The 12928-nt window shown below is 32.4% G+C and overlaps 5 protein-coding genes across 5 annotated transcripts; 3 read left to right on the top strand and 2 right to left on the bottom strand.

The window, feature by feature from the left end:
* Positions 1-545: 545 nt before the first annotated feature.
* RPP2B (ribosomal protein P2) lies at positions 546-884 on the top strand (the record flags this gene model as incomplete). Its single annotated transcript, XM_020190303.1, has 1 exon — positions 546-884. A coding segment is annotated over one exon (339 nt), but the record flags the coding sequence as incomplete, so codon positions are not given.
* A 2180-nt stretch (positions 885-3064) lies between these two features.
* On the bottom strand, positions 3065-7093 carry ASCRUDRAFT_6579 (uncharacterized protein; the record flags this gene model as incomplete). Its single annotated transcript, XM_020191364.1, has 1 exon — positions 3065-7093. One exon carries the CDS (start codon positions 7091-7093, stop codon positions 3065-3067), a length of 4029 nt encoding a protein of 1342 aa, XP_020049267.1.
* Positions 7094-7637: 544 nt separating this feature from the next.
* ASCRUDRAFT_74395 (uncharacterized protein) lies at positions 7638-8337 on the top strand (the record flags this gene model as incomplete). Its single annotated transcript, XM_020192665.1, has 1 exon — positions 7638-8337. A coding segment is annotated over exon 1 (619 nt), but the record flags the coding sequence as incomplete, so codon positions are not given.
* Positions 8338-8359: 22 nt separating this feature from the next.
* ASCRUDRAFT_12044 (uncharacterized protein) lies at positions 8360-10883 on the bottom strand. Its single transcript, XM_020188881.1, has 2 exons — positions 10800-10883; positions 8360-10688 (listed from the first exon to the last, which is right to left on the bottom strand). The coding sequence occupies exons 1-2, from the start codon at positions 10811-10813 to the stop codon at positions 8684-8686; spliced, it is 2019 nt and encodes a 672-aa protein (XP_020049265.1). The 5' UTR covers positions 10814-10883; the 3' UTR covers positions 8360-8683.
* Positions 10884-11759: 876 nt separating this feature from the next.
* POP4 (RNase P/RNase MRP complex subunit) lies at positions 11760-12839 on the top strand (the record flags this gene model as incomplete). Its single annotated transcript, XM_020194396.1, has 1 exon — positions 11760-12839. The coding sequence occupies one exon, from the start codon at positions 11760-11762 to the stop codon at positions 12837-12839; it is 1080 nt and encodes a 359-aa protein (XP_020049264.1).
* Between the last annotated feature and the right edge of the window lie 89 nt (positions 12840-12928).

Below are 12928 nucleotides of genomic sequence, written 5' to 3'. Positions count from 1 at the left end.
TCCTGATGGATTTGCTGAATATGCAGTATATGCGGAATTTGCAGCATACTTGCATATAAACAACCACCGCGAAAACGAAAGCGTTGTGAGCGCTGTTTTACTGTTTTTTGCATGTCACACAAATGCACTCAGGGCTTCAATCTGAACTAGTAGAGCCCTACATCATTGCAGTAGATCTCAGAACGGGCGAAATATTTCACTCATTTTTTTTCTTTCAGTCAATAATAGTAGCATCAAGACCTGTGTTGTTATAACGGATTTGATTACTGATATTCTATCATCAAAGAAACCATAAAGGATAGTCTGCGTCAACGCTTAAAAGTGATTATTCTAGTGTGCATTATTATTAAATCAGAACAAAAAATTTTTCCAAAAGTATGTGTCAACCAACTGCTCATATCACATCACATCAATTCAATTTAATTAAATAAATATATATATATTTGCAATGTGCTATTGTCAAAACACCTAAAGATACACTCTTTAAAATGAAAATTGAAAATTGAAAAGTTAGAATCAAAAACTAACTAAATTTTTGTTTAATAGTGAAATATTTAGCTGCTTATCTTTTACTCGTCGAAGGTGGTCACGAACACCCAGCTTCAAAAGATATCGAACATTTATTAGAAACTGTTGGTATTGAAGCCGACCACAAACAAGTTGAACTCTTGTTGAAATCAGTTTCTGGTAAAACTGTCGATGAATTAATTACCTCAGGCAGTTCCAAATTAGCCTCTTTAGCCACTGGTGGTGCCGTTGCCTCTTCTGGCTCTGGTTCTGATACTGGCTCTGGTTCTGGTGCTGCTGCTGAAGAAGAAAAAGAAGAAGCCTCTGAAGAAGAAGAAGAATCTGATGATGATATGGGTTTCGGTTTATTTGATTAGAGGTTCTAATTTTTATTCTAAAGTTATAATGGAAATTGTACAATAGATATATTAATAAAGATATTATCACTGATCAAAATCGATCAAGATAAACCAAAATTAATCAATAAGCCAAAATCAATTAATTTTTTTCTATGAAGAAAATCTAAAATTATGCTAAAAATTAGTAGAAATAGCTGTAACACATCAAAACCATAATGATCCACTGTAAAATACTTGTTTTAATATCCATTTGTCTACCATAGCAATGCCTAGCTGATTTGCTTATACTACAATTTGATAGGTCGGAACTTAATGGTGTTTGGTTTTTCTTCGGCAATTAAGGACTTGATAAAATATGGGGATTCAGCTTTTTTAATTCTATTGGTAATCACCTCATCACCTCACACTGTACGTTGAATAAAAAAACAATCTTATAAGTAAACCTACCATCTCATTTTTGATTTATACCACTCATCACTTATCACCCATCTCCTACCATTTATATTTCATATTTATCTCTAAATGAAACCCGGATCATTCAATTTATTCTGGTACTGTTTTGCAGGCTTCTCAGTAACTGGTTTTGCATTGGGTTATGGTCTCAAAAAGTAAGAAGAAATTATTGAAAGTGCTTAATTCCAGTCCTTGTTGTTAATAACGTTTGATATATTAACAGATTATTTTATTTTATTTAGGAAAGTCGATGCCAAAAAGAAGAAGAACTTCCGTCCACCTTATAAACCAAGAGATCCTACTTTAAATGACGAGTTTGATTCATCGAAAATCAGACCTGGATTTCCTGAAGAATCAGTTGTAGAAGAAGAAAGAAAGAGCAAATATGAGGGAACAGGAAACAGTCATGTTGTATGTTATCTTTATCCAAGTTTATATATTGCGCATTACTTATCATTTTTATTGACAAATTGCTAACAAATTGCTAACAAATACTAAATACAGAGCCGAAAAAGAGGTGATAAAATTTCATTTTTTTAAACAAAAACTATTAATAATATTTTAATGAGGGGTTTTTGTTGGTCTTGTTTAACTGAAACATTTTAATAATTTCACACTAATAATCTTAAATATTTTTATTAATTTAATAAAAAACTATTGGCTATATGCTATTTGATTCATAACTCACAATCCTTAATTTTCTTTTTAAGTTTTGGTGTTGTTTTAATTCTAAAACTAAGAAAGAGCTGTTAATCCTTTTCTAATTTCCTATAATATTATTGGCTCTTCTTTGGGGGTTGAGCAAATTTTTGAAATTTGGTTGTATTTTTCTGAATGATATAAAAATAAGTCAAAATAAGTTTTTATTGTATCTACTTTTTTTCATGTATTAGATCATAGTATATACATATAAAAAAACAATATCCCCAAATATCTTAATTTTTTTATTATCTTATCAAACTGATTAAGATTCAAATCTAAATCGGCAAATAAATAATCAAGACTGCAACTAAAGAAGTAGTGTATTATTTCATCGAATCCTTTCTTATATACAGATGAATACTCCAAAATCATTTTGGTATGTCTTTTGAGTAATTAAGGTCCAAGAGCACAATCAATTTTGTAAAATATCCAAAATACTAACCAGAAAAACAATCAATGTTTCTAGGGGAGGCATGGCTCTTCTTACAGTTGTAGGATTTGGCACATTGCAATATGTTCAAAAGTAAGAACACAGGATTTTATTTTATTTTATTTTATTTTATTTTATTTTAGTAGACACCAATATTGACCATCATTTTCTTCAGTCAAGTTGAGACCAAAAGAGCAGGTCAAAACCTCCAGTTTGGCAAGGGCTGGGAAGACATCAAAAACGAGCACGAAATTTCTGATGGTTCCAAGGATGCTGATGCTGGTGTTGGTACTGGTGTTGGTGCTGACTCAATCGAACCAAAGGCTGAGACAGACGCAAGCAGCACAAAGAAGAAGGAAAGTTGATGAGCATTGCACTTTCATCAAAGAAGATGAAGCACTTCGATTTCTGTAGGTTTATATCACAAATAACAGAACATCCCACACCCACCATGTACATGCAGTGTCCCGTTTGCTGGTGCCCCGCTTAGAGTTTTGCTAAACACAGACCACTCGGGTGCTGAGTAGATTGGATGCTATTTAGACCATGGTGCTTTCTAGACCATATACCAAAGTGGTTGATTTTCGCTACTACTTATCACCCTACTCTGCCATTATTTGGCATCCTTTTTTTTCAATCTTTTGATTGTTCCTGATATCCAGTTCCTTTTCACAGTTGCAGGCTCGTTTTGCTTAATTTCCACATCCTGACTGGGGTCCCTTTTTTTCAATATCGATTTTTTCTTAGTCATTTCTGCATCGCTCTTCATGGGTTGATGATTAACTTCAGTAGCGTCGTTTATATCAGGCAATGGTGCAAATCTGATTGAATTTCCTTTTGATAGTGGTCTTCTAGTTTTGCCTACAGTGCTCCCTTTGTTTCTTGCTCTACTATTTCTTAGTAATCTTTGTCTTAGCGATTTGCTTTTAGCCTTTAGTTTGGACCTACTTTTGTCGTTTTTCTTAGATTCATCAAGACATAGTTCAGCTGTATGTTGGCTAAATGGGTTTGATGGAGTCTGTAAGCCGCTGAAGCCACCTTCAGAAATATCAGCACTGCTTATCATAGAAAAATGCTCGTTGATATTAATTCCATTTTTTCTGCTTTTCTCAATGATTCTTTTAGCGTCTTCGAAGTCTCTCCCAGCTACATCTCCTGACAATGGAAATTTCAAATCTTTTCTCAAAACATACTCTGCTGCAAATCCTTCCAATGATATTCCCGAATTCATTGAAACTTCACCAGCACTGTAACATTTTTTCTCTCTTTTGAGATTAAACTTCCAATTTCCCATGCCTTTATGTTTTTTCTTGTTATTTTCACTTTCTTCAACTATAACTAAGCTTCCATTACTTTGGGCTAAGCTTTGCAACGAATATCCATTGGTTGATAAATTACAAACCATATCTTTGGAAATAGCTGTGCTTTTTCTAGAAAAATCAGATATTGGTTCTCTGGTTAATGGAGTGGTCATCATTATACAGGAATTTGGTGGAGCCTGTAATCCGGGTCCAAAACAATCATCATTCATTTTGCTTCTAGGTCTACTACTATCGATTCTATCGATTCTATCGATGTCTTTACTATCAGTTTTTGAATGGTTATCATTAAGAGCACTCTTGCTGAGATTCTTTTTTAAAAACCCTAATTTGTTTTTTAAAGATTTATTTCCACTATTATGAGTTGTCTCATTGTTTTTAGAACTCGATGATCCTAACGTTTTTAAAATTGAAAATGCAGACATTACTTTTGAGCTCGAATTATTATTTCCTGAATCGTAATCTAAAATAGAGCATGATGGTGGGTGTTCATATGTGAATGTAGCATATTCCGGGTTCAATGTTTTAAAATCTTTTCCACCAACAGGTGTCTTGGCCATTCTTTTCATTGATTTGAATCCATTAATCTCGTTTTCTGAGTCATATAATTCTCTCAATTCGGCTGTTATATCTTCTCCCATATTGAATGCTGAATCAATTGCTTTTCCCAATCTTGGCGCAGAAAAATTTCCATTGCTTTTTTCAAATTTATCAGCTTTTCTTAATGAGCTTTCAAAGCTTTGTGATTCATTGTCTTCATTTTCTTCATTGATTGCAATTGCAGTCAACGGTCTATCTGTCATTTTACTCGAGGGTTGGTCAATGTAGTTCATTTCTAGCTTTAATTTTGTGCTGTTGATTCTATTCAAATTCATCAAACTATCATTGATATTTCCTTCTAAATTGGCTTTTTCTAGCATTCTTGGTGTAGCCACTATTGAGCCATTTTCATTTAATAATGAATTCCCAGATACCAATCTCATTCCTCTTTTAATTGGAGGAGGAATATACGGGGATTGAGATGGCAAACAAGAGTCATTAGATGAGGAATTGTTTCCAAATTTTGTGTTATGATTTTTATATTCATTCTCATTGGTATTTTCAATTTGATTCTTAGAATTAAGATTGTAATTATAATCATGATCATAATCATAATCATAGTCATAGTCATGGACATTATTAAGGTAATGATTATTGTTGTCTAGATCTCTGTTATCAAAAATAGTATTATGATTTGTGTCATTAGTAACAGCAGTATTTCCGTATAAGCTTATATTTGGGTAATTTGATCTGAAATTTAATATCAAGTTTTGTTCTGAATCCAATGTGTTTATATGATAACTCGAAGGTCCTTTTTCTTTTTCTCCTCTTGAAATAGAATTCAAGTCTAAATCTACAATCATATGAGGATCTAAATTTTTTTCTGCTGTTGAGCTAATAGTTTGAATATAGTTTTGATTTTGATTTTTGATTTCTTCAATTTGATTTTTAGAAATTGGTTTTTCAATTGAACGAAAATTATAGTTTAAGTTTAAATTTGGAATTGGATTGAGATTTTGTTGATCGATCTTTGTTTCAGAATCTTTTTTGATACCAAATTTATTTTTTAAATCTTCGTCAAATACAGGAGAAGAGTTATTAAATGAAACTTCAAGGTGGATTTCATCTAGTTCTGCCATTGCTTCTTGGAGAGCTGTATCACAAAATGAGTTTGAATCTTCAATAGTTCTGGCGCTCAAGATAAAAGGATGATTAACACTGTTATTATTATTATTATTATTATTATTATTATTATTATTATTATTATTATTATTATTATTATTATTATTATTATTATTGCTGTTGTTGTTATTATTGTTGTTATTATTATTATTATTATTATTGCTGTTGTTGTTATTATTGTTGTTATTATTGTTATTATTATTTATAATATCGTTATTGTGATTTTTATCTTTTTGATTTATACTGTTTGAAGAAGCAGCCAGTAAAGATTTTAAACTTAATAATAATTTTGAACTAGTTGTTTTTGGGTTTTTAATTGGGTTTTTGATCGAGGCCTGGCTTTTTGAGGTTGTTGGTCTACTGATAGTGACTGAACTGATTAAGGATTCAACCGGTGAGTTATTTGAGAGATGGTTAAAGTTATTTGGAGATAGTTCAATTGGTGAATTAGGGGAAACTTCAACGAGAAATTTTGCTGTTGAACTTGAAGAAGATTTAGAATCATTAAAGCCATTGAAGTTATCAGGACTATCAGGACTATCAAAACTATCAGGATTATTAGAATGTTCAAATGATTTAACTACTCCAATGTGGATTATTGGATGATATTCATTTTCTGAGGTGGTGGATATATTGCTTTCATTTGAGAATTTCAAACTAGTGGCTTTCTTTTTTTCAACTTGGCCAATGATGGTTTTATTATCATTAGCATTGAAATAGTTGTTTGATGAAACTAAATTTGTGTTTTTTTGTGGTTCAATATTCAGGGAATTAGCTTTATCACTATTATTGGTATGAATTTGTGTGTGATTTCTATGTGATAATATTTTATTATTACTTTTATCTTCATCATTTATGCTAATTATATGTTCAAAATTGTGAATTGTTTTAATTTTTCTCAAGACACTCTGTTTATCATTTGGATTGGAGTTATCATCGCTGATGATTTTTTTATTATCCCTTGAGAATTCCAAGTTATCTGAAGAGTTCAATTTACAAGCATCATAAATATGATTCAAGTTTGTAATGTTACTTGAATTGCTTTGTTCACCTGAAGAATGAATAGAATTTGTGAGTTTTTTTTCGCAAGATAAAAGTTGATTTATATCTATAGTAGAGTCTTCGTTTAGATCAATATTTTGGCTTTTATTAGGTTGATTGATTTCATCAAAGTTGTTAATTTCAAAACTTTCGACTTTGTTAATGCTTTCAATTTTTTTTATTTCTTCAACTTCCCTTACATTTTCCCTTACATTTTCCTTTACATTTTCCCTTACATTTTCGATTTGTCCAGTTTTTATATGAAGCTCATTTTCTCTTATAGGATCAACTTGATGAATTATACTGCATGGGCTAGTTTGATTGTCATTTGGATTGTGACTATTATTAAGCATATCGTCATGGTTTAAAATTTCATCATCACTGTCATCATCTGAACTGTAATTTTTATCGTACTCTTCTATTTCATCAACCGGATCTTTACAATCATCGAGCAATTGTTTGGAACTGAGGCTGTCTGGTTGCTTGGTTTTTTCCAAAACTGATAAAGGATCCAAAAATGAGCCCAAGGTAAAGGATTGATCTGAGTGTGGCGAGAACATTGCAAGAATCTGTGCGAGTGTCGAAGCTATCTTTTCTAGTTAACTGAGCTGAGTTTTATGTATATCGTTGGTTGTAGACAGACTGCTATCGCTAAAGAGGCGTGAAAGCATGTCTGAAGAGCGAATTCTTTCGCAGCATCGTAACTCGTCCTTCGAGAAGCTGAGGCATCTGATGCCTTTGTGGCAGCGTCAGAAACAGCAGAGGAAACACTGGCTTTGTGCTGGTTTTCAGCAGAGACCTTCCTCTTCTTCTCTTCTCTTCTTTTCTCTTATCTTTTTGTATTTTTCATTTCTTACCACAGAATCGGATCTACATATGGTTGCATGTCTGCACAGACGCAGGCCAGCCCATGCCTTATAAACCGAGAAACATCCCAGTGGCTTTTTGGTTAGAGAGGAGGGGTCTGTGCGTCAAAAAGCTTGACTTCTTTCCCAATGTGGACACCTCCATTATTGTAATTCCAGACACACCAAAGGAAAGATCTGATCTGCTCAGCACCAAATGGTATAAATATGAAGAAAAGCCTTTTCTTTTGTCTTGCTCAGTGCACGTCTCCATTGCTGTTTCTCACAACGCCAGGTTAGTCATCAGAAGCATGAAAACCTCAATTGTGGCCTTTTTCTTGCTTTTGGCCTTTTCGACCTCCTTTGCTGTTCAAGAAAACCAAGCTCTTTTCAGACATCTTTCTGAAACCGTCCAAGGTGCCCAAGGTGCCCAAGACTTCCAAACTCTTTTTCCCATTGGCCAAGATTCAGCTGAGGAAAACAATAGCAACGCCAACAATAGGCTTCCAGACTTGGTACGTCTCGTGAAGCGTACCTACAAAACCAAATACCGAAAAACTGCCAAAACAACTGCCAAACCCAAGACCATAGAAACAAAAGCAGTTATAACTCCTGGTCCTCAAAATACTGATACCAAAGCAAACAACGATTATATTACCAATGAAAGAGCCTTGACCACTTCAATAAAAAAACCAACCACAACAGAACTAAATGGCGCATATATTACAACATCCACCAGAAGAACATCCACCAGAAGAACATCCACCAGGAAATCGTCTTCAAAGAAAAAATCAACATCAAAATTAAAGACGTCTCGCAATGGCACTGAAGTCACTCAATCCGGATCATACAGTGGAAGTAATTTGGCCCAATATCCTACTCCAATAAGTGGTATTTTCTGGTTATTCTTACCATTCTTGTATTCCTTAATATAATTTCTCAAACATTTTTTGCTTTTTTTCCTTTTGTATATTTTAGCTAGTTGTTTTTTGTTTATTTTGTTTATTTTGTTTATTTTGTTTATTTTGTTTATTTTGTTTATACTTCTTAATAATGCTTTTGTTATACTGTTATTTATTAGGCTTCTGCTTTTTTTTTTAGTTTCTTGTTTACCTCTTTTTTTGAAAAAATTTAATAATATTTAATTTGATTTTTGTTTATTGATATATGCGTATTTACAAAAATAATCATTTAAACAAAATTCGAAAATCAAGAACAAACGCATCCAAAAAAAACAAAAAAAACCAACAAATAAACCCAAAAAATGTCAATAAAAGAAAGATTTAAGATTAGATTTTAACTAGTTTATTTAAATCTACCTGTTAAATGTTTCAATAATTCTCCAGACTCGTCCAAAAGATATTTGGAATTATCATTTTCACTACTCTCATTCAATCCAATATCTTCTTCTTCTTTTTCAATCTCTCTATGATTTTCATTTTCATTTTCATTTTCTCTTTCTTTCTTTAAATTAGGATCAAATTGTAATAAAAACCCCGGATATCCAAAATCAACTCCAACTAAAAGAATAAATGAAAATCCTATCAATGATAACAAATTCTTCAAATATGTAAATCCTCTAAATCTCGATATCCTTCTTTTTCTATTTAAAATTGGATCTCCTTTAATTAAACCCCCCTTTCTATTCTTAAAAACATCTTTGGATCTTCCACCTCCCTGCAATTCATTATATGAAGTAAAGTAGTTTTTAAATAAAGTTGAATCACTATTTCTATTTTTATTTTCCCTTCCAATGCCAAACACTGAATATGATGGAAGATCATATACAAAGCTTTTACTCCATTCATACGCTTTATTTTCTCGAAAATGTCTTTCTTTAGTTTCATCGCTATCGATTTTAATTTGATGCAACAAGACTTCTAAGGATTTAATTGTTTCTGAATCTATTTTTTTGGAAACACTTTTATTTTTATTTTCAGAAATGTTCATTTTTTCTTTTTCTTTTTCTTTTTCGTTTTCGTTTTCATTTTCTTCATTTTTTTCATTTTCTTTATTTTCTTCATTTTCTTTATTTTCTTCTTCTAATTTTTGAGATAATGAATTTTGATCCTTTTTAGAATCTGAAATATCCTTATTCTTATTCAATTCTTTGTCAAGAATATCAATTAAATTTCCAATGCTTTGAATCTGATTCTTTGCAGTTTTTAAATCACCATCATGGACTAAATCCATTAATCCTTTTATTAATATTTGGTTCTCTTTAGCTTGTTTATCTGTTTTCTTGGGTTGACAAGCATTGCTATTCAATTCATTTTTATTTTTATTTTTATTTTTATTTAAAACCTCATTCAAATTTAAATTTGAGGATGTATTATTTTTAGTATTAAGGTTTTTTTTCTTTGAAGATTTAGTTTTTTCTTGATTTGTTTTTAAAGTTGCTGATTGATTTGCTTGTTCATTGAAATTGGTATCATTTAAATTATTTACTTTTCTGTTACTTTTTCCTTCTATTTTATGATTTTCTTCAATTTGGTTGGGATCTTTACTTGATTTTTCTTTCAACTCAATACTTGAGTTATAAAAAGACTTTATTTCGGGATTTAAGTCTGAAGAAGTAGCTTCCTTTGTGTCATTGGAATTATCAGGTTTTTCATTGTGTATTGAATATTTGCTTGCATTATCGTTTATATCCTTATTGACTAAATTATTATGAACCTCAGGTTCAGTAAAACTTTTAGTAAAACTATCAGTGAAATTTGAATTATTCATTTCAGAATACATATTATCTAATCTCGGAATTGCAAAATTTGATTTGTTATATTTGGAATGTAATATTTTAGAATAAATAGATTGGTTATTTTTCATTTCATCGTCTTGAGTTTGTTTTAAGAATCTATTCGCTGTATTATCAGCATTTTCATCAACTTTAAAGGCTTGAGTTTCAATATTTTTTTCCTTTTCATTGGTATTCTGATGGATATTTTTATTCTCACTCTTATTTTCTTTATTTTCTTTATTTTCTTTATTTTCTTTATTTTCTTTATTCTCTTTGTCTTGATCATTTTTAATTGATTCTTCGAGTATTTCCAGTTTCTTCAAGTTCAGGCTATCCGAGCTATTTAATTTATCTGAATTGACTGGGCTTAAAGTAATTGGATCCTCTTTGGAATCTAATATCGTTTCTTTGATGTCTTCCTTGATAGTACCATCATTAGATGGAATGTCATTTCTGGTGAGCTTGATTGGGGTTTTTTTTTTCTTTGGAACTTTCCTTAAAGTGATAAAGTCGATTTCATATTCGTCTTCATCTTCCCCAGGTTTTGAATTGTTGTTACACCTATCACTAGTCCTAAACAGGCAGGAAGGCAACGATGAGAAAGATTGTCTGGAGCAGAAAAAGATATGGTCAGCGAACAAATAGATAGAGCATGAACTCTTTCTGAATTGTTGGAGTACCAACTTAGAGGCAGACATTTTCTCAGATATGCAAATGATTAATTGAACCAGTACAACTGCAAATAACCAAGCAGCAGCTCCAGTAGAGATCGACTGTCTCGATAAGATCTGATCTGGGTGAAGATAGCTCAAAGGAGATTGCTTCAACAAACTCAAAGATCATGTGAGCAGGGCATGCATCACGCTTTTTGACCGAATCAGTGTTGGAAACCGGTTTACAATTGGTGAAAGCATCATTTCGCGGCACCCTCGGTGAGCTGAGACAGAAATTACACAGTTGGAAATTTGCCGGCATTGATAGTGCTTGTGCCACACCCAATTAGGATAGTGAGCAGATTTGAGAGTGTATATATATGCACCCTTACAATAAGAAGCCGTGAGCAGAACACTAGTTTGTTTGTTTGTTTGTTTGTCTGTTTATCTGTTTGTCTGTTTGTCTGTTTGTTTGCAAATTTAGTGAGCAGTATCTTGCTCCTTTGCTATAATTAAAGTCAAATCCACTTGTCAAACCAGTTATGTTTTGCTACCATTTGAGTTATTCAAATTGATTTTCAAAGTTTATTTTATATAAACTATGGCTATTTAGTTTAGAATTGGATTGTGACTGTTTGATTATTATCAATTGAACATTAAATTTCTTTATTATCGATGCTCGATCAGAGCATTGTGTTTAAGTTTAGGTTTTGAAATTCTTCCGCTTTTTTGTGAACAGTAAAATGAAATGAAAAAAGTGGACATGAAAGGACGAGCAAAAGCTGATGAGTTGGGAGAGAGAGATAAAATGGATAAGAGTTATTCCCTCGAAAGACTATTGCTATCGAGGTCATTTGGCAGAGTGCGAGTGAATGAATTAATAGAAGAAAGATACTTGGTTAATGGCAATCAAAAGCCAACATTATTTTTGAAACCCACAACGTATGAGCCCAATGACGATAACCAAAGCAAAAAAACCGAAAAGTCGTTGATGCACACTTTACAGACAGGAAGTGTAGAAAGCAATGGTGTTAGTAGTTCAAGTAGTAATGATGCCAATGATGGTGGAAAATACAATGAAAACGATCCTATAAAAAAGAACAAGTATGTAAATTGGAGAGTTGGATATATCAACCCCGAAGCATTTTATAGCAAGGAAGATCAGAGCGAGGAAAAAGCCAACAAAAATAGGAATAATAAACAGTATAGTGAAAAAATCCAAAAGGCTCAAAGACGAAATAATACAAGAACGATGTTGAGAAAGTATATCACAGAGACAATGTCACACCAGAGAAAAATGGAAAAGAAATTGAAAACCATCAAAAGAAATACAAAGAAAAAGTATGAGAAAAAGAAAATGCAACCCAAAATGCAGTTAGAATTGAACAAGATACCAGGATTTAATAAAATACCGAAGTTTGAGGATTATTTAAATTTGAACAAAATGTGGTTAAGCTATATAATCGAGTTGTTGAATATTGACAAGTATTTATCGACCGATGGTAAAATGGCAAAAGATGGGGAAATTGATTTTAAAAATTTGAAATTTCAGAATCTTTTAGCAAAACTATCCTCAGCAGATTTCAATGGGTGCTTATTGGAAGTATTGAAAAGCAACAATAAAAGTTCGATAAATCTCACTGGAATAGTGTTGTACGAGTTCAAAAGCCATTTTTTAATGGCGGTTCCACAGCGATTTAAAAGATTTGATAATCTCGAGGGTGAATCAGGAGAAGAAATGGATCTTGAAAACGATTTCAATTATACCAACAGGGAATTGGTTGGTGGATTGAGACTCGTGGAAAAAAATGGTTCGACGTTTCGTTTTTACGTTCCCTTGAACAAAGACGAAAACAACGAGTTTTCTGTTTTGTCATTGGGTTTGGATAACGAAGATGTGAGCGATAGAGAAGAAACATCTCAAGAAGGAGCAACAGAGGGAGCAGTGCACTACCACCAGTCGAGAGAGTGCTTGGAGTTCGTGCTCATTGGCTCCAGACTCAACTTGCGATCGAGTGACCGAACCAACAAGAAGTTCAAGAACCATGCTATCGACGACCTAGTGGTCTAGCTGGCAGCACAGACAGCACAGACAGCATTCCTCCTTCTCCTTCTCCTTCTCCTTCTTCAGCTGCCGACCTCGCGCAGCCATAATAAGTG

The sequence above is a fragment of the Ascoidea rubescens genome (genome assembly GCF_001661345.1).
Source record: "Ascoidea rubescens DSM 1968 unplaced genomic scaffold ASCRUscaffold_2, whole genome shotgun sequence".
In the NCBI taxonomy this organism is placed as follows: Eukaryota; Fungi; Ascomycota; class Saccharomycetes; order Ascoideales; family Ascoideaceae; genus Ascoidea; species Ascoidea rubescens.
The sequence above is the reverse complement of the archived record's forward strand: the minus strand, read 5'-3'. Positions and strand labels throughout refer to the sequence as shown.